Source organism: Eleginops maclovinus, chromosome 14 (assembly GCF_036324505.1).
Source record: "Eleginops maclovinus isolate JMC-PN-2008 ecotype Puerto Natales chromosome 14, JC_Emac_rtc_rv5, whole genome shotgun sequence".
In the NCBI taxonomy this organism is placed as follows: Eukaryota; Metazoa; Chordata; class Actinopteri; order Perciformes; family Eleginopidae; genus Eleginops; species Eleginops maclovinus.
Genome location: NC_086362.1, coordinates 283,745 through 303,659, shown reverse-complemented (window position 1 = coordinate 303,659; position 19,915 = coordinate 283,745). Strand labels below are relative to the sequence as shown.

Sequence of the window (19,915 nt, the reverse complement as noted above, 5' to 3'; positions counted from 1 at the left end):
ATCGGTGCTTAGGATCATTGTCCTGCTGAAAAATCCAACCCCGGCGTAGCTTCAACTTTGTGACTGACTCTAGAACATTCTTGTCAAGAATCTCCTGGTACTGTAAGGAATTCATGTGGCCCTCAACTTTAACAAGTTTTCCAGTACCTGTGCTAGCCACACAGCCCCATAACATGATAGATCCTCCACCAAATTTTACAGTGGGCAACAAGTTCTTTTCATTGAATGCAGTGTGTTTTTTTCGCCATGCATACCTGTTCATGTTATGACCAAATAACTCAATCTTGGTCTCATCTGACCACAGTATTTTGTTCCAAAATGCTTCTGGCTTGTCCAGATGTGCTTTTGCATACCTCATGCGACTCTTCTTGTGATTAACACTCAGGAAAGGCTTTTTGCACATCACCCTTCCAATGAGCTCTTCCTGGTGCAAAGTACGCTGGATTGTGGAACGGTGAACAACTACACCATCAGCAGCCAGATGTTGTTGTAGTTCTCTGGAGGTGGTCTGTGGCTTCTCTGTGACCATTTTCACCATCCTTCGCCTGTGCCTTTCCCCTATTTTTGTCGGCCTACCACATCTTTCCTTCACACGGACTGTTCCTGTGGCCTTCCATTTCACAACTACGTTTCTGACTGTGGAGACAGACAGTTTAAACCTGTCAGATAATTTTTTGTACCCTTCTCCTAATTTATAATGTTGGATTATCTTAGCTTTCAGGTCAGTGGAGAGTTGTTTTGAGGTCCCCATCTTGCCACTCCCTAAGAAAGAACCTAGGCCAGGCACAGCCAGCTATTACCTATGTTAAATAGCCTTTTTCATGATTGGTTCCACCTGTCTTTGTAATTGAAGGTCTAATGAGCTAATCAAAGCAATTTTGTGCAGCAACCTGTCAGCTATAAATCCGTACAGGTGTTGAAATGAATGCTATTTATAAGGGTGCCCAAACTTTTGCACATCCCATTTTTTGCATTTTATTTTATTATAATAAAACTATGTAATGCTACCCTAAGAATTTTGGTCTGGAAAACACTAAAACGTCTACATCTTTGTAGGAAAACAAATGTTGTTGCTGTGATCTTCTATTATAAAGGAAAAGCAAATTGTCATGAAATCTCAGAGGGGTGCCCAAACTTTTGCATACCACTGTAACTCACCTGTGTGTGTGTGTGTGTACTAACTAACCTGTGTGTGTACTAACTCACCTGTGTGTGTACTAACTGAACTGTGTGTGTGTGTGTGTGTACTAACTAACCTGTGTGTGTACTAACTCACCTGTGTGTGTGTACTAACTCACCTGTGTGTGTGTGTGTGTACTAACTCACCTGTGTGTGTCTTTCTGCTGTTAGCGCCGTGCTAGGTGGCAGCCTGTATGTACTTAACTGTTGAACAGCTAGGCTGACGTTCTGTTTGAACGTTTTTCACTTTTCTGCACTTTTTGTGACGGAGAGCCACGCTCAAAGCGAGCAGCTGATCACGCTCTGCAGACCCGTGCTGCTGCCGGGAGACTGGCATGACATCCTGGAGGAACCGGCGGAAGTTGAAGAGGAAGAGGAGATACAAGCCTTCCGTGCCGCCGATAGTAATGGGGAACGTGAGATCCTCTGCAAATAAGATGGAGGAGCACGGCGTGCTGACCAAGACCCAGCGGGAGTACCGTGAGAGCAGCCTCGTGTTTTACGGAGACGTGACTGCACTCGCATATCCCGGACAACAGCACGGCTCTCCCCGGCATCACGAGCGTTCGGGCGGACAGGGACGCTACTCTGAGCGTAAGAAGAAAGGGGGGGGGGGGGGGGGAGGGGGGATGCTCTGTATGAGAATGAACGATGGTGTAATCCCGGACATGTTACCATGAAGGAGCGTTTCTGTAGCCCGGACATTGAGCTGTGAGCTGGTGGATTGCGTCCTCACTACCTGCCCCGAGAGTTTCACTGCGCCGTTGTTGTTGTTGTTGTTGTTTACATTCCTCCATCAGCTGATGGGGAGCTGGCTGGGGACGTCATCCACTCCACTGTGGCCAAACTCCAAACACTACACTCAAATGCTTTCATCCCCATCACTGGGGACTGTAACCAGGCTAAACTGGACAGAACTCTACCTACACTCACTCAGTATGTGAAATGCCCCCCCAGAGACAACAACACTCTGGACCTTTTATATGCTGATACCAAGAATGCATGGTATCAGCATATACCCCCCCCCTCAACCCTAACCCTAACCCTGACCACAACCTGGTCTTTCTGGCTCCAAAATATGTCCCCCTTGTTCAGAGGCAGCCCGTATCCACTAGGAGTGTGGGGAAGTGGACCCCTGAGGCCAATGAGGCTCTACAGGACTGCTTTGAGACCCCGGACTGGGATGTGCTTTGTGTGCCACATGGAGAGGACATCAACAGCATGACCCACTGCATCACCCGACTACATCAACTTCTGTGAGCAAACACTGCCAGCTAAAACTGTTCACTGCTTTCCAAACAATAAACCCTGAATCACCAGAGACCTGAAACAGCTTTTAAACAAGAAGAAGGAAGCTTTCAAGTCTGGGGACAAACCACTGCTGAGGAGCATCCAGCACGACCTGAGGGACAGGCTGAGGGACGACCTGAGGGAGAGGCTGAGGGACGACCTGAGGGACAAGCTGAGGGAGAGCAGGGATTCCTACAGGGAGAAGCTGGAGGCCAAGCTCCAGTAGAACAACAGCAAGGATGTGTGGACTGGGATGAAGACCATCACGGGGTTCAAGGGGAGAGACAGACTGACCTGGAGGGGTCGGGGTGCACTGTGAGAATCACCCTCTCTGATTTCTCCAGTGCATTCAACACCATCCAGCCCCGGCTCCTGAGGGACCAGCTCAGGCTATGAGGGTCCACCATCTCCTGGACCACCAGCTACCTCACAGACAGGCCACAGTGTGTCCGGCTGGGCAGTGTCCTGTCTGAGGTGGTGGTTGGTAGTACAGGAGCCCCTCAGGGGACTGTGCTGTCTCCCTTCCTGTTCACCTTACACACCACTGACCCTCATACAGCTCAGAGTCATGCCACCTGCAGGAGCTCTCTGATGACTCTGCAGTGGTAGGGTGTTTAAGGGATGGACGGGGGGAGGAGTACAGAGCGCTGGTGGAGGGTTTAGTGGAGTGGAAGAAACCATCTGCTTCTGAATGTGGCCAAGACCAGAGAGATGGTCATTGACTTCAGGAGGAAGAGGACGTCTCCACTGCCCCTGTGCATTCTGGGAGAGGATGTGGCTGTGGTGGAGGACTACAAGTACAACGGACTGAACTGGAGGGCCAGCAGTGACGCTGTGTACAAGAAGGGGATGAGCCAACTGTACTTCCTGAGGAGGCTGAGATCCTCCAACGTGTGCAGCAAGATGTTGGAGATCTTCTACCAGTCTGTTGTTGCTATGCTCTCTTCTTTGCTGCTGCTGGGGGGGGGGGGCAGCATCAGAGCCGGGGACACCAGCAGAATCCATAAACTGATCAGGAAAGCTGGCTCTGTCATCGCATCAAACTGGACCCTTTAGAGGCTGTGGTGGAGAGGAGCACTCTGAACAGACTGCTGTCCATCATGGATAACCCCCCCCACCCTCTCCACCTGCAGCTGGAAGGACAGCGGAGCTCCTTCTCCAACAGACTGCTCCAGCTCCGCTGTCACAAGGTTCTGGAGAACCTTCCTGCCCTCTGCAGTAACTCTGTGCTATAACCCCCCTCTGGCTGCAGGACTCTCTGTGACCTGGGCTCAACGTGCACTCCTTCACACTGAACGTGCACTCTCTACATTTACATTCTATTAATATTCCACACCTCTCACACTTACTGTACTTATTAAATCCTGCTTTATATTAGGGGCAAAGCAAGCAAAAACCCTGCCAAATAAACACAAAACGGGGTCTCGGGTCATGCCGGCAGTTAGGGTGAGCGTATCTGTACGACAATTTGGTTGCTCGCGTTGCGAGTCACAACCATGGAGAACACACAGAAAACCGGGGAAACTCCAACAGGGCCGAAATCATGACAGTTGACCCTAACCCTAACCCGCTCTCGTAGAGTGACGTGGGCTTCGCGACAGACAGATCACTCGTCATGTTTATGTTACAGCTGAAACTCCCATGTACATTCTCCGATCGGCCTGAAACTTCCCACGTTTGCTAACGGCCGAGTCCTCAAGACACCTTTGTGACGCGGCTTCATTTTTATGCTGCAACAAAAGCATTTCCCAAATTGGGATCAAAAAAGTAATTCTATTCTATATAACTCACCTGTGTGTGTAGTAACTCACCTGTGTGTGTAGTAACTCACCTGTGTGTGTAGTAACTCACCTGTGTGTGTAGTAACTCACCTGTGTGTGTAATAACTCACCTGTGTGTGTAATAACTCACCTGTGTGTGTAGTAACTCACCTGTGTGTGTAATAACTCACCTGTGTGTGTAATAACTCACCTGTGTGTGTAATAACTCACCTGTGTGTGTAGTAACTCACCTGTGTGTGTAGTAACTCACCTGTGTGTGTAGTAACTCACCTGTGTGTGTAGTAACTCACCTGTGTGTGTAATAACTCACCTGTGTGTGTAATAACTCACCTGTGTGTGTAGTAACTCACCTGTGTGTGTAATAACTCACCTGTGTGTGTAATAACTCACCTGTGTGTGTAATAACTCACCTGTGTGTGTAGTAACTCACCTGTGTGTGTAATAACTCACCTGTGTGTGTAATAACTCACCTGTGTGTGTAGTAACTCACCTCTGTGTGTAATAACTCACCTGTGTGTGTAATAACTCACCTGTGTGTGTAATAACTCACCTGTGTGTGTAATAACTCACCTGTGTGTAGAGCCCTCCGCACAGCGAGCAGCTCCACCTCAGCTGCAGCAGCAACAGACACACCACGTGACCTCTGACCCGACCCACAGTGCACCTCTGCTCCCTGCTCCCTACCCACACACCCAGGTGCATCATGGGAGCAGGAGGAGGGCTCACACAGCTGACAGGAAGCAGATCCAAACATCAGAGCATTTCAAAGTAAGAGAAAAACAACGCGTCAGATCAGAGGAGTTACCTGGAGTCTCCCAGAGAGGTGACCGTCACTGAGCTGACAGGCAGGTCACTGCAGTACACCCCCCCCCACCTGCACACACAAACACACACACACACACACACACACACACACACACACACACACACACACACACCTGCAATGCTAAATGAACCAAATAAATCAAAGTGAGATTCTCAGAGTAAGTAAACATTGAACATGTTTGTATTTACACTGTCTGTATTAAGTGTGTGTGTGTGTGTGTGTGTGTGTGTGTGTGTGTGTGTGTGTCACCTGGATTCTCTCCTCTGGAAAGCAGACAGCAGCAGTGTGTTGCCAGGCAACAGTCCAGGTGGGTAGGGGGTGTGGCTCAGGTCTAGGTACACCTGCAGACTACACCCAGTCTGATCACAGACTGTGAGCCGAACACCTGCACACACACCTGCACACACACCTGCTGCAGAGTCTCTGCGCTTCACACTGATCCTGTCTGAAACCTGAGCCTGAAAACACACCACGTCTGAGCTACACACACACACACACACACACACACACACACACACACACACACACACACACACACACACACACACACACACACGGTTAGTATAGTATTTATTAAAATGATGATAGTAATGGTATTTGTACCTGCAGTCCAGGACTTGAGAGAGAGTCATGACGCTGGGCGAGCGAGCCTGGAGATCACAACTTTATTATTTTCATCTCCATGACGATTACTGCTTATCGATGATGACCGTTCACTCAGTGCTTACCTGTGTGCAGGTGTGCAGCAGGGGGCGGGTCACAGTGTGGAACCTCCAATCAGGTCGCACCTGGAGGGTGGAGTGAGCGTGGAGTTCCACCCCCCTCCGCTCAGAGACTCCACAGCCAATCAGAACACTGGGATCCTGATGGACACACACACGCACCAATCAGCTGCACAGACACCAGCTCCATCGTGTTGACTAAATAACACCTCAAAACAAACGTAAACAGGTCTAAACATATATTCACCTGAGAGTGAGCAGCGATCAGTCTGTACACACATCCAGGATGCAGGACAGGAAACCATCGAGCACACACACCGGAGAAAACCAGGACCAGCTGCTGACAGGTGAGACACAGAGGAGAGACAGGTGAGAGACGGACAAGTAGAGAGGGACAGCAGAGACAGACAGGTAAAAAGGGACAGGTAGAGAGGGACAGGTAGGGACAGAAAGGTAGAGACAGACAGTTGAGAGACATACAGGTGAGAGACAGACAGGGAGAGACAGACACGTGAGAGACAGACAGGTGAAACAGACAGGGAGAGACAGACAGGTGAGAGACAGACAGGGAGAGACAGACAGGTAAAGAGGGACAGGTAGGGACAGACAGGTAGAGACAGACAGGTATAGACAGACAGGTACAGACAGACAGGAGAGACAGACAGGTATAAACAGACAGGTAAAGACAGACAGGTAGAGACATACAGGTGAGAGACAGACAGGGAGAGACAGACAGGTAGAGAGGGACAGGTGAGACAGACAGGAGAGAGACAGAGAGGAGAGAGACAGGTAGAGAGGGACAGGTAGGGACAGACAGGGAGAGACAGACAGGTGAGAGACAGACAGGGAGAGACAGACAGGTGAGAGACAGACAGGTAGAGACAGACAGGTGAGAGACAAACAGGAGAGACGGACAGGTAGAGACAGACAGGTGAGAGACAGACAGGTAGAGACAGGCTTAGTACAGGTGCATTATAGGATGTGTCTCACCTTGTCCTCACTCTCTGACTCCGTCTCCCTGTCTGCCATTGGTCTGTTCTTCGGGTCCCGACCCCAGCTGACCACCGGACCAATCACAGCAGCTGTGACGGAGAAGCTTGCGGTTAGCCCCGCCTCCTCCTGATGTGACCCCGCCCCCGGGTTCCTCCAGGCCACGCCCTCTTTCTGCTGCACCCTGATCACCCTGGAGACGCAGGGCCGCGGGTCTCCTCTTCTTCTCTTGCTGCTACACGGCTCCTCCTCTTCCTCTGTGACATCACAGCTTGGCTCCGCCCCCCTCAGGTGAGTCTCCATGGCAATGGACGGGCTCAGGATGTGGAGCTGGTCCAGAGAAAACTGCAGGTAGACCCTGAGAGACATGAGGGTTTACTTCATCAATAGTGTGTGTGTGTGTGTGTGTGAGTGAACCTGCAGTGTGTGTGTGTGAGTGAACCTGCAGTGTGTGTGTGTGTGTGCACCTGCCATGTGTGAACCTGCAGTGTGTGTGTGTGTGTGTGTGAACCTGCAGTGTGTGTGTATGTGTGCACCTGCCGTGTGTGAACCTGCAGTGTGTGTGTATGAGTGAACCTGCAGTGTGTGAACCTTGTGTGTGTGTGTGTGCACCTGCCGTGTGTGAACCTTGTGTGTGTGTGTGTGTGTGTATCTGCAGTGTGTGAACCTGCAGTGTGTGTGTGTGTGTGTGTGTGTGTGTGTGTGTGTGTGTGTGTGTGTGAATTTCTACCATAGACATTTCCTTGGCGTACTTTGGCTGCTGCTCTTGTTGTTGTGTATGTGTTGTTGTTGTGTACGTGTTGCTCTTGTTGTGTAAGTGTTGTTGTTGTGTACGTGTTGCTCTTGTTGTGTAAGTGTTGCTGTTGTTGTTGTTGTGTATGTGTTGTTGTTGTGTATGTGTTGCTGTTGTTGTGTATGTGTTGTTGTTGTGTACGTGTTGCTGTTGTTGTTGTTGTGTATGTGTTGTTGTTGTTGTGTATGTGTTGTTGTGTTGTGTATGTGTTGTTGTTGTTGTGTATATGTTGTTGTTGTTGTGTATGTGTTGTTGTTGTGTATGTGTTGTTGTTGTTGTGTATGTGTTGCTGTTGTTGTGTATGTGTTGTTGTGTATGTGTTGCTGTTGTTGTTGTGTATGTGTTGTTGTGTTGCTGTTGTTGTTGTGTATGTGTTGCTGTTGTTGTTGTGTATGTGTTGTTGTTGTGTTGCTGTTGTTGTTGTGTATGTGTTGTTGTGTATGTGTTGTTGTTGTTGTGTATGTGTTGTTGTTGTGTATGTGTTGTTGTTGTGTATGTGTTGTTGTTGTTGTGCATATGTGTTGTTGTGTATGTGTTGTTGTTGTGTATGTGTTGTTGTTGTTGTGTTGCTGTTGTTGTTGTGTTGTTGTTGTGTATGTGTTGTTGTGTATGTGTTGTTGTGTTGTTGTTGTTGTGTATCTGTTGTTGTGTTGCCTCACTCTCCTCACCTGCTAGCCTGTCTCTCCTCACCTGCTAGCCTCACTCTCCTCATCTGCTAGCCTGGTCTCTCCTCACCTGCTAGCCTGTCTCTCCACACCTGCTAGCCTGTCTCTCCACACCTGCTAGCCTCACTCTCCTCATCTGCTAGCCTGGTCTCTCCTCACCTGCTAGCCTGTCTCTCCTCACCTGCTAGCCTCACTCTCCTCATCTGCTAGCCTGGTCTCTCCTCACCTGCTAGCCTGTCTCTCCTCACCTGCTAGCCTCACTCTCCTCATCTGCTAGCCTGGTCTCTCCTCACCTGCTAGCCTGTCTCTCCACACCTGCTAGCCTGTCTCTCCACACCTGCTAGCCTGACTCTCCTCACCTGCTAGCCTGTCTCTCCTCACCTGCTAGCCTGTCTCTCCACACCTGCTAGCCTGTCTCTCCACACCTGCTAGCCTGACTCTCCTCACCTGCTAGCCTCACTCTCCTCACCTGCTAGCCTGTCTCTCCACACCTGCTAGCCTGTCTCTCCTCACCTGCTAGCCTGTCTCTCCACACCTGCTAGCCTGACTCTCCTCACCTGCTAGCCTGGTCTCTCCTCACCTGCTAGCCTGTCTCTCCTCATCTGCTAGCCTGGTCTCTCCTCACCTGCTAGCCTGTCTCTACTCACCTGCTAGCCTCACTCTCCTCACCTGCTAGCCTGTCTCTCCTCACCTGCTAGCCTCACTCTCCTCACCTGCTAGCATGTCTCTCCTCACCTGCTAGCCTGTCTCTCCACACCTACTAGCCTGTCTCTCCTCACCTGCTAGCCTCACTCTCCTCACCTGCTAGCCTGTCTCTCCACACATGCTAGCCTGACTCTCCTCACCTGCTAGCCTGTCTCTCCTCATCTGCTAGCCTGACTCTCCTCACCTGCTAGCCTGACTCTCCTCACCTGCTAGCCTGTCTCTCCTCATCTGCTAGCCTGTCTCTCCTCATCTGCTAGCCTGTCTCTCCTCATCTGCTAGCCTGTCTCTCCACACATGCTAGCCTGACTCTCCTCACCTGCTAGCCTGTCTCTCCTCATCTGCTAGCCTGTCTCTCCACACATGCTAGCCTGACTCTCCTCACCTGCTAGCCTGTCTCTCCTCATCTGCTAGCCTGTCTCTCCACACATGCTAGCCTGACTCTCCTCACCTGCTAGCCTGTCTCTCCTCATCTGCTAGCCTCACTCTCCTCACCTGCTAGCCTCACTCTCCTCACCTGCTAGCCTGTCTCTCCTCACCTGCTAGCCTGTCTGCTAGCCTGACTCTCCTCACCTGCTAGCCTCACTCTCCTCATCTGCTAGCCTGTCTCTCCTCACCTGCTAGCCTGACTCTCCTCACCTGCTAGCCTGTCTCCCCTCACCTGCTAGCCTCACTCTCCTCACCTGCTAGCCTGACTCTCTTCACCTGCTAGCCTGTCTCTCCTCTCCTGCTAGCCTGACTCTCCTCACCTGCTAGCCTGACTCTCCTCACCTGCTAGCCTGACTCTCCTCACCTGCTAGCCTGACTCTCTTCACCTGCTAGCCTGTCTCTCCTCTCCTGCTAGCCTGACTCTCCTCACCTGCTAGCCTGACTCTCCTCACCTGCTAGCATGTCTCTCCTCACCTGCTAGCCTGACTCTCTTCACCTGCTAGCCTGTCTCTCCTCTCCTGCTAGCCTGACTCTCCTCACCTGCTAGCCTGTCTCTCCTCATCTGCTAGCCTGACTCTCCTCACCTGCTAGCCTGACTCTCCTCACCTGCTAGCCTGACTCTCCTCACCTGCTAGCCTGACTCTCTTCACCTGCTAGCCTGTCTCTCCTCTCCTGCTAGCCTGACTCTCCTCACCTGCTAGCCTGACTCTCCTCACCTGCTAGCATGTCTCTCCTCACCTGCTAGCCTGACTCTCTTCACCTGCTAGCCTGTCTCTCCTCTCCTGCTAGCTTGTCTCTCCTCATCTGCTAGCCTGTCTCTCCTCATCTGCTAGCCTGACTCTCCTCACCTGCTAGCCTCACTCTCCTCACCTGCTAGCCTCACTCTCCTCACCTGCTAGCCTGTCTCTCCTCACCTGCTAGCCTGACTCTCCTTACCTGCTAGCCTGTCTCTCCTCACCTGCTAGCCTGTCTCTCCTCACCTGCTAGCTTCACTCTCCTCATCTGCTAGCCTGTCTCTCCTCACCTGCTAGCCTGACTCTCCTTACCTGCTAGCCTGTCTCTCCTCACCTTCTAGCCTGTCTCTCCTCACCTGCTAGCCTGTCTCTCCACACCTGCTAGCCTGACTCTCCTTACCTGCTAGCCTGTGTCTCCTCACCTGCTAGCCTGTCTCTCCTCACCTGCTAGCCTGACATTCCGACGTCCTGCTATGACGTCAACAACAACAACAACAACCTATCCCTCACCAAAAGCAACAACAACCTATCCCTCACCAACAACAACAACAACAACCTATCCCTCACCAACAACAACAACAACCTATCCCTCACCAAAAGCAACAATAACCTATCCCTCACCAACAACAACCTATCCTTCATCATCAACAACAATAACCTATCCCTCACCAAAAGCAACAATAACCTATCCCTCACCAACAACAACCTATCCTTCATCACCAACAACAACAACCTATCCTTCATCATCAACAACAATAACCTATCCCTCACCAAAAGCAACAATAACCTATCCCTCACCAACAACAACCTATCCTTCATCACCAACAACAACAACCTATCCCTCACCAAAAACAACAACAACCTATCCCTCACCAACAACAACAACCTATCCCTCACCAAAAACAACAACCTATCCCTCACCAACAACAACAACCTATCCCTCACCAAAAACAACAATAACCTATCCCTCACCAACAACAACAACAACCTATCCCTCACCATCAACAACCTATCCCTCACCAACAACAACAACCTATCCCTCACCAACAACAACAACCTATCCCTCACCAAAAACAACAACAACCTATCCCTCACCAAAAGCAACAACAACCTATCCCTCACCATCAACAACCTATCCTTCACCATCAACAACAACAACAACCTATCCCTCACCAAAAACAACAACAACCTATCCCTCACCAAAAGCAACAACAACCTATCCCTCACCATCAACAACAACAACAACAACCTATCCCTCACCAAAAACAACAGCCTATCCCTCACCATCAACAACCTATCCCTCACCAACAACAACAACAACAACAACCTATCCCTCACCAAAAACAACAACAACCTATCCCTCACCAACAACAACAACAACAACAACAGCCTATCCCTCACCATCAACAACCTATCCCTCACCAACAACAACAACAACAACAGCCTATCCCTCACCATCAACAACCTATCCCTCACCAACAACAACAACAACAACAACCTATCCCTCACCAAAAACAACAACAACCTATCCCTCACCATCAACAACAACAACCTATCCCTCACCAGGTTTCAAGGTGTTATTGGTCATATGCACAGCAGATACAGCGTATATGTTGGCAATGAAAATCTTATGTCCCATGCTCCTCCAACAACTCAACATACATGGTGCAGATAAGATAATAAAATAGTGCAAAAAGAGAGAAGAATATTTACAATAACAACAGTAAAGATTTGAGGATGTGAAATATATACATATGTGGAATACATTGAAAGTATTTAAACACTTTACACTGTGGAATGAGGAGGTATGGACAGATGCATATATTATGTATAGATATGTGTACTATAAACAGATGTGTATAATATATAGATATATCTATATATTATACACATCTGTCTATAGTACACACATATCTATATATATATATATATATATATATATATATATATATGTGTGTGTGTACTATAAACAGATGTGAGTAGACATTCACACAGCTCAGGAGTTCAGCAGTCTTACAGCCTGTGGTATAAAACTGTCTCTGAGTCTGGTGGTCTTGGTCCGGATGCTGCGGTACCGTCTGCCAGACGGCAGCAGACAGAACAGATTGTTGCTGGGGTGATAGGGGTCCTTTAATATCCTACAGGCCTTCTTCCTACAACCGCTGGGTGTAGAGGTCCTCCATGGATGGCAGCTCCGTCCTGGTGATGTGCTGAGCAGTTTTCACCACCCTCTGTAGAGTCTTACGGTTGAGGGCGGTGCAACTGCCATACCAGGCGGTGATGCAGCCAGTCAGGATACTCTCGATGGTGCACCTGTAGAAGTTGCAGAGTATCCTGGAGTCCATGTTGAACTTCCGCAGCCTGCGGAGGAAGAAGAGCCGCTGTCGAGCCGTCTTGGATATGACCCTGGTGTGATGTGTCCATGTCAGGTCCTCACTGATGTTTACCCCGAGGAACCTGAAGCTGCTGACTCTCTCCACAGGAGTCCCGTCGATGGTGATGGGTGTGTGTGCCTCTCTCTGCCTCTTCCTGTAGTCCACAATCAGCTCCTTTGTTTTGCTGACGTTGAGATGGAGGTTGTTGTCCTGGCACCAAGATGTCAGGGCTCTGACCTCCTCTCTGTACGCCGTCTCGTCGCCGTCTGTGATCAGGCCGATGACGGTCGTGCCGTCAGCAAACTTGATGATGGTGTTGGAGCTGTGTGTGGCCACGCAGTCGTGCGTGAACAGGGAGTAGAGGAGAGGGCTGAGCACACAACCCTGAGGGGCTCCGGTGTTGAGGGTCAAGGTGGAGGATGTGATGTTCCCCATCCGCACTGCCTGGGATCTGCCCGTCAGGAAGCTCAGGATCCAGTCACACACCAACACCAACAACAACAACAACAACAACAACAACCTATCCCTCACCATCAACAACAACAACCAATCCCTCACCAAAAACAACAACAACCTATCCCTCACCAACAACAACAACAACAACAACCTATCCCTCACCAACAACAACAACCTATCCCTCACCAAAAACAACAACAACCTATCCCTCACCATCAACAACAACAACCTATCCCTCACCAACAACAACAACAACCTATCCCTCACCATCAACAACAACAACCAATCCCTCACCAAAAACAACAACAACCTATCCTCAACAACAACAACAACCTATCCCTCACCATCAACAACAACAACCAATCCCTCACCAAAAACAACAACAACCTATCCCTCACCAACAACAACAACAACAACAACCTATCCCTCACCAACAACAACAACCTATCCCTCACCAAAAACAACAACAACCTATCCCTCACCATCAACAACAACAACCTATCCCTCACCAACAACAACAACAACAACCTATCCCTTACCACCAACAACAACAACCTATCCCTCACCACGCTGACTGCCTCCCCTCACATCCCAAACCTGGAGTCCTCTTCGACAGCAACCTCTCCTTTGAGAACCACATCACCAGAACTGCCTTCTTCCACCTCAAAAATATATGCGTCTCCTTCTCTGCTGCCGAAACCCTGATCCATGTCTTCATCTCATCCAGACTAGAGTACTGCATCCTCTGTAGTACTCCATCCAGACTAGAGTACTGCATCCTCTGTGGTACTCCATCCAGACTAGAGTACTGCATCCTCTGTGGTACTCCATCCAGACTAGAGTACTGCATCCTCTGTGGTACTCCATCCAGACTACAGTACAGCATCCTCTGTGGTACTCCATCCAGACTAGAGTACTGCATCCTCTGTGGTACTCCATCCAGACTAGTACTGCATCCTCTGTGGTACACCATCCAGACTAGAGTACTGCATCCTCTGTGGTACTCCATCCAGACTAGAGTACTGCATCCTCTGTGGTACTCCATCCAGAACTAGAGTACTGCATCCTCTGTGGTACTCATCAGACTAGAGTACTGCATCCTCTGTGGTACACCATCCAGACTAGAGTACTGCATCCTCTGTAGTACTCCATCCAGACTAAAGTACTGCATCCTCTGTGGTACTCCATCCAGACTAGAGTACTGCATCCTCTGTAGTACTCCATCCAGACTAAAGTGCTGCATCCTCTGTGTTACTCCATCCGACTAGAGTACTGCATCCTCTGTGGTACACCATCCAGACTAGAGTACTGCATCCTCTGTAGTACTCCATCCAGACTAGAGTACTGCATCCTCTGTGGTACTCCATCCAGACTAGAGTACTGCATCCTCTGTGGTACACCATCCAGACTAGAGTACTGCATCCTCTGTAGTACTCCATCCAGATAAAGTACTGCATCCTCTGTGGTAACTCCATCCAGACTAGAGTACTGCATCTCTGTAGTATCTCCATCCAGACTAGAGTACTGCATCCTCTGTGGTACTCCATCCAGACAAGAGTACTGCTTCCTCTGTGGTACTCCATCCAGACTAAAGTACAGCATCCTCTGTGGTACCTCCATCCAGACTAGAGTACTGCATCCTCTGTAGTACTCCATCCAGACTAGAGTACTGCATCCTCTGTGGTACTCCATCCAGACTAGAGTACTGCATCCTCTGTGGTACTCCATCCAGACTAGAGTACTGCATCCTCTGTGGTACTCCATCCAGACTAGAGTACTGCATCCTCTGTGGTACTCCATCCAGACTAGAGTACTGCATCCTCTGTGGTACACCATCCAGACTAGAGTACTGCATCCTCTGTGGTACTCCATCCAGACTAGAGTACTGCATCCTCTGTGGTACTCCATCCAGACTAGAGTACTGCATCCTCTGTGGTACACCATCCAGACTAGAGTACTGCATCCTCTGTAGTACTCCATCCAGACTAAAGTACTGCATCCTCTGTGGTACTCCATCCAGACTAGAGTACTGCATCCTCTGTAGTACTCCATCCAGACTAAAGTACTGCATCCTCTGTGGTACTCCATCCAGACTAGAGTACTGCATCCTCTGTAGTACTCCATCCAGACTAGAGTACTGCATCCTCTGTGGTACTTCCATCCAGACTAGAGTACTGCATCCTCTGTGGTACTCCATCCAGACTAAAGTACTGGCATCCTCTGTGGTACTCCATCCAGACTAGAGTACTGCATCCTCTGTAGTACTCCATCCAGACTAGAGTACTGCATCCTCTGTGGTACTCCATCCAGACTAGAGTACTGCATCCTCTGTGGTACTCCATCCAGACTAGAGTACTGCATCCTCTGTGGTACTCCATCCAGACTAGAGTACTGCATCCTCTGTGGTACTCCATCCAGACTAAAGTACTGCATCCTCTGTGGTACTCCATCCAGACTAGAGTACTGCATCCTCTGTAGTACTCCATCCAGACTAGAGTACTGCATCCTCTGTGGTACTCCATCCAGACTAGAGTACTGCATCCTCTGTGGTACTCCATCCAGACTAAGAGTACTGCATCCTCTGTGGTACTCCATCCAGACTAGAGTACTGCATCCTCTGTAGTACTCCATCCAGACTAGAGTACTGCATCCTCTGTAGTACTCCATCCAGGACTAGAGTACTGCATCCTCTGTGGTACTCCATCCAGACTAGAGTACCTGCATCCTCTGTGGTACTCCATCCAGACTAGAGTACTGCATCCTCTGTGGAACTCCATCCAGACTAGAGTACTGCATCCTCTGTGGTACTCCATCCAGACTAGAGTACTGCATCCTCTGTGGTACTCCATCCAGACTAGAGTACTGCATCCTCTGTGGTACTCCATCCAGACTAGAGTACTGCATCCTCTGTAGTACTCCCATCCAGACTAAAGTACTGCATCCTCTGTGGTACTCCATCCAGACTAGAGTACTGCATCCTCTGTGGTACTCCATCCAGACTAGAGTACTGCATCCTCTGTGGTACTCCATCCAGACTAGAGTACTGCATCCTCTGTGGTACTCCATCCAGACTAGAGTACTGCATCCTCTGTGGTACTCCATCCAGACTAGAGTACTGCATCCTCTGTGGTACTCCATCCAGACTAAAGTACAGCATCCTCTGTGGTACTCCATCCAGACTAGAGTACTGCATCCCTCTGTGGTACTCCATCCAGACTAGAGTACTGCATCCTCTGTGGTACTCCATCCAGACTAGAGTACTGCATCCTCTGTGGTACTCCATCCAGACTAGAGTACTGCATCATCTACCTGCAGTGTGTGTGTGTGTATGTGTGTGTGTGTGTGTGTGTGTGTGTGTGTGTGTGTGTACCTGCAGTGTGGTGTGTGAGTATGTGTGTGTTGTGTGTGTGTGTGTGTGTGTGTGTGTGTGTGTGTGTGTGTGTGTGTGTGTGTGTGTGTGTGTACCTGCAGTGTGTGTGTGTGTGTGTGTGTGTGTGTGTGTGTGTGTGTGTGTGTACCTGCAGTGTGTGTGTGTGAGAATGTGTGTGTGTGTGTACCTGCAGTGTGTGTGTGTGTGTGTGTGTGTACCTGCAGTGTGTGTGTGTGAGTATGTGTGTGTGTACCTGCAGTGTGTGTGTGTGTGTGTGTGTGTGTACCTGCAGTGTGTGTGTGCGTATGTGTGTGTGTGTGTGTGTGTACCTGCAGTGTGTGTGTGTACCTGCAGTGTGTCCGTGTGTGTGTGTGTGTGTGTGTACCTGCAATGTGTGTGTGTGTGTGTGTGTGTGTACCTGCAGTGTGTGTGTGTGTGTGTGTGTGTGTGTGTGTGTGTGTACCTGCAGTGTGTGTGTGTGTGTGTGTGTGTGCCTGCAGTGTGTGTGTGTGTGTGTGTGTGTGTGTGTGTGTGTGTGTGTGTGTGTGTGTACCTGCAGTGTGTGTGTGTGTGTGTGTGTGTGTGTGTGTGTGTGTGTGTGTACCTGCAGTGTGTGTGTGTGTGTGTGTGTGTGTGTGTGTGTGTGTGTGTGTGTACCTGCAGTGTGTGTGTGTGTGTGTGTGTGTGTGTGTGTGTGTGTGTGTACCTGCAGTGTGTGTGTGTGTGTGTGTGTGTGTGTGTGTGTGTGTGTGTGTGTGTGTGTGTGTGTACCTGCAGTGTGTGTGTCTGATGTACTTGTCCTGGTCCAGATGTTGGTCTGAGGGGAAATCTGATTGAAGGAATCTCTCCGTTACCATGGTGAACCTCTCCACACATACCAGACAACCTGTAACACACACACACACACACACACACACACACACACACACATACACCCACACACACACACACACATTATAAAAGATGACATCTGACCTCTTGTGTGTGTGTGTGTGTGTGTGTGTGTGTGTGTGTGTGTGTGTGTGTGTGTGTGTGTGTGTGTGTGTGTGTGTGTGTGTGTGTGTGTGTGTGTTACAGGTTGTCAGAATACTCGTTCTTCCAAACCAGATGAGGGAAGGAGACAACAAAGCCCTTGGAATTGGATACCTCGTTGAAGAGGATAAACTTTACCTCATGACCTCAATCAACTTCTCAAAGAGGAAAAGGAAAATGAGAGTCGGCCAAAATCTCCTTGGTGAAGAGGTGAGAGAGAACACTCCAAACCCACTGACGAGAAGACAACTGCTAAGCCAAGTAGCAAGCCTGTATGACCCGATAGACCTTGTCACACCTGTCAAACAGAAGGGTGCTATTCTTGTCAGGAAGGCATTTCAGGAAGCTGGAGGCAAAGCTCTGACCAGAGACACTTGGGACAAACCTCTGTCTGAAAAATTGAGGGAAGAAGTCATCCTGCTGTTTGAGGAATACACACGTCTTAGGCAAATCACCTTCCACAGAAGCCTCACACCAGTCGATTGGATTGGAAAACCTTGGGGAGTAACATTCTCTGATGGAAGTGACAAGAGCTATGGAGCTGTGGTGTACTTCAGATGGAAACTGAACAAGGCATCCGAGTCAGACTGGCTGAATCCAAAGCAAAGCTCACACCATTGGACCAAAAGGGAGAACCAGTGAAAGCTGAAACCTGCGGAGCGGTCTTTGCAGCACGACTCAGGAAGTACATTGAAAACGAATGGAAATCGAACGATGGCTCCATCTGCTGGACAGTCGGACTGTGTTGGGAGCAATCCAAAGAGACAGCTATGGATATCAAACCTTCTTTGCAAACAGAGTTGGAGAGATCCAGAAATCCACCTCTGTCGGAGACTGGTGGTGGATCCCAGGAGACCTGAACATTGCTGACCTCGTAACAAGAGGAGCAAGGCCAGAATACCTTAAAGAGGATTCTGTGTGGCAGAACGGACCAGACTTTCTGAAGGACCCTGTGGAAGAGTGGCCAAAAAAGCCAGCCAAAGAAGTCGCTGCATTTGCCAAAGAAGGCATAGACCAGCTCCAAAGGAAGTCTTTCACAGCAGCACTGACCAGAACCAAGGTCAAAAAACAAAGTGATGTCCCTTCTTTGACTGCAATGCCAGAGTCTCCAGTCTCAATTCAAGTGATGAGTGACCAGGAGGATGCACAGCAAAGTAGCCCTGATGAAAAGAACCCAAGATCCAATTCCAGAGAGTACCAGCTGGTTCTGCAATGGAGGGAATCCTTGACATCAGGAAGTTCAGCAATTTGACCAAGCTGACCAGAGTCATCGCCTGGGTATGGAGAGCTGTAAAGAAGTGGAGGAAACTACTGACAAAGACCTCAGGCTCTAGCAAGCCAAAGTGGGAGGGAATTCCTTCAACACCAGAGATAACGTCCCGAGCTGAAGAAGCTGTACTCACCATTGCAGAATGTGAAGATGCACTCCGCGATCTATTCCTTGCGGCTCAAGAAGGTGAAACCTTTCCAGACACCACACTGAACACACTTGTCGTGTACAAGGAGGAAGACACAGGACTTTTGCTCTGTGGAGGAAGATTCCAAATATTTAACGAGGACAAAACTACAGTACCAATTATACCATATGATGCATGGATATCCACGCTTCTAGCTCAAGAAGCCCACGATGCAAACCATGAAGAAATAGCGGGCACACTACTCCGGATGAGAAGCAGAGCCTGGGTGATAAAAGGCCGGAAACTGGCTCAGAAGATTGTTGACAGCTGTGTGACATGCAGAAAAGCTCGGGCAAGAAAGTGCCAGCAGATCATGGGAGACCTTCCATTGGAGCGGATAACACCGGCCAAACCATTTGAGTACACAACAGTGGACTTATTTGGACCTTGTGAAGTCAAGGATGAGGTGAGAAAGAAAGTCAAGCTCAAGGTGTGGGGAATTGTCTTCTGCTGCATGGCATCCAGAGCTATGCACACAGATGTTGTCAGTGACCAGTCAACTGAAGGCTTCTTACTGGCGTACCAGAGATTCACAGCACTTAGAGGGCATCCGAAGAAACTGTGGTCAGATCCTGGAAAGAACTTTGTGGGAGCCAGACCGGCCCTCAAAGAGCTCTACCTCTTCCTGGACCAACTGGGAAAATCTGAGCTTGAGAATGAAGCTTCCAAGCATGGAACAGAATGGAGTTGGAAAATCCTCCCAGCAGACTCTCCTCACAGGGATGGAGCTGCAGAAGCAGCTGTTCGTGCTGTGAAGCGGGCCTTGCAAAACCTGGGAGGAGAAGGACTCTTCACATGGAGTGAGTTCCAGACATTCTTGTTCATGGCTGCCAATCTTGCTAATGAAAGACCCATTGATGCCAGGGTGCAGAGCCGGGAGGACTGCATAGACTACATTAGCCCAAATACCCTTCTGCTTGGACGGACTGGACCCAGAGGAGATCTTGGAAGCTTTAACCTTGAAGGCTACCCCTACAGAAGATTGAGGGCTATTCAAACAGAAATCGACCGATTCTGGAGGAAATGGAGTCAGTTAGCTGGGCCCAACCTATTCGTGAGGACTAAGTGGCACACAGTGCAAAGGAATGTGGCAGTTGGAGATGTTGTCTGGCTA

At 49.5% G+C, this 19,915-nt stretch overlaps 1 protein-coding gene across 1 annotated transcript in view; it reads right to left on the bottom strand.

The window, feature by feature from the left end:
• ctc1 (CTS telomere maintenance complex component 1) overlaps positions 1-19,915 on the bottom strand; it is a 40,387-nt gene that overhangs the window by 3,278 nt on the left and 17,194 nt on the right. The window contains 8 exon segments of the mRNA XM_063900551.1: positions 4,821-4,980; positions 5,056-5,124; positions 5,326-5,556; positions 5,680-5,726; positions 5,805-5,939; positions 6,046-6,138; positions 6,789-7,146; positions 17,084-17,198. Of these exon segments, the coding sequence (XP_063756621.1) occupies positions 4,821-4,980; positions 5,056-5,124; positions 5,326-5,556; positions 5,680-5,726; positions 5,805-5,939; positions 6,046-6,138; positions 6,789-7,146; positions 17,084-17,198 (1,208 nt within the window).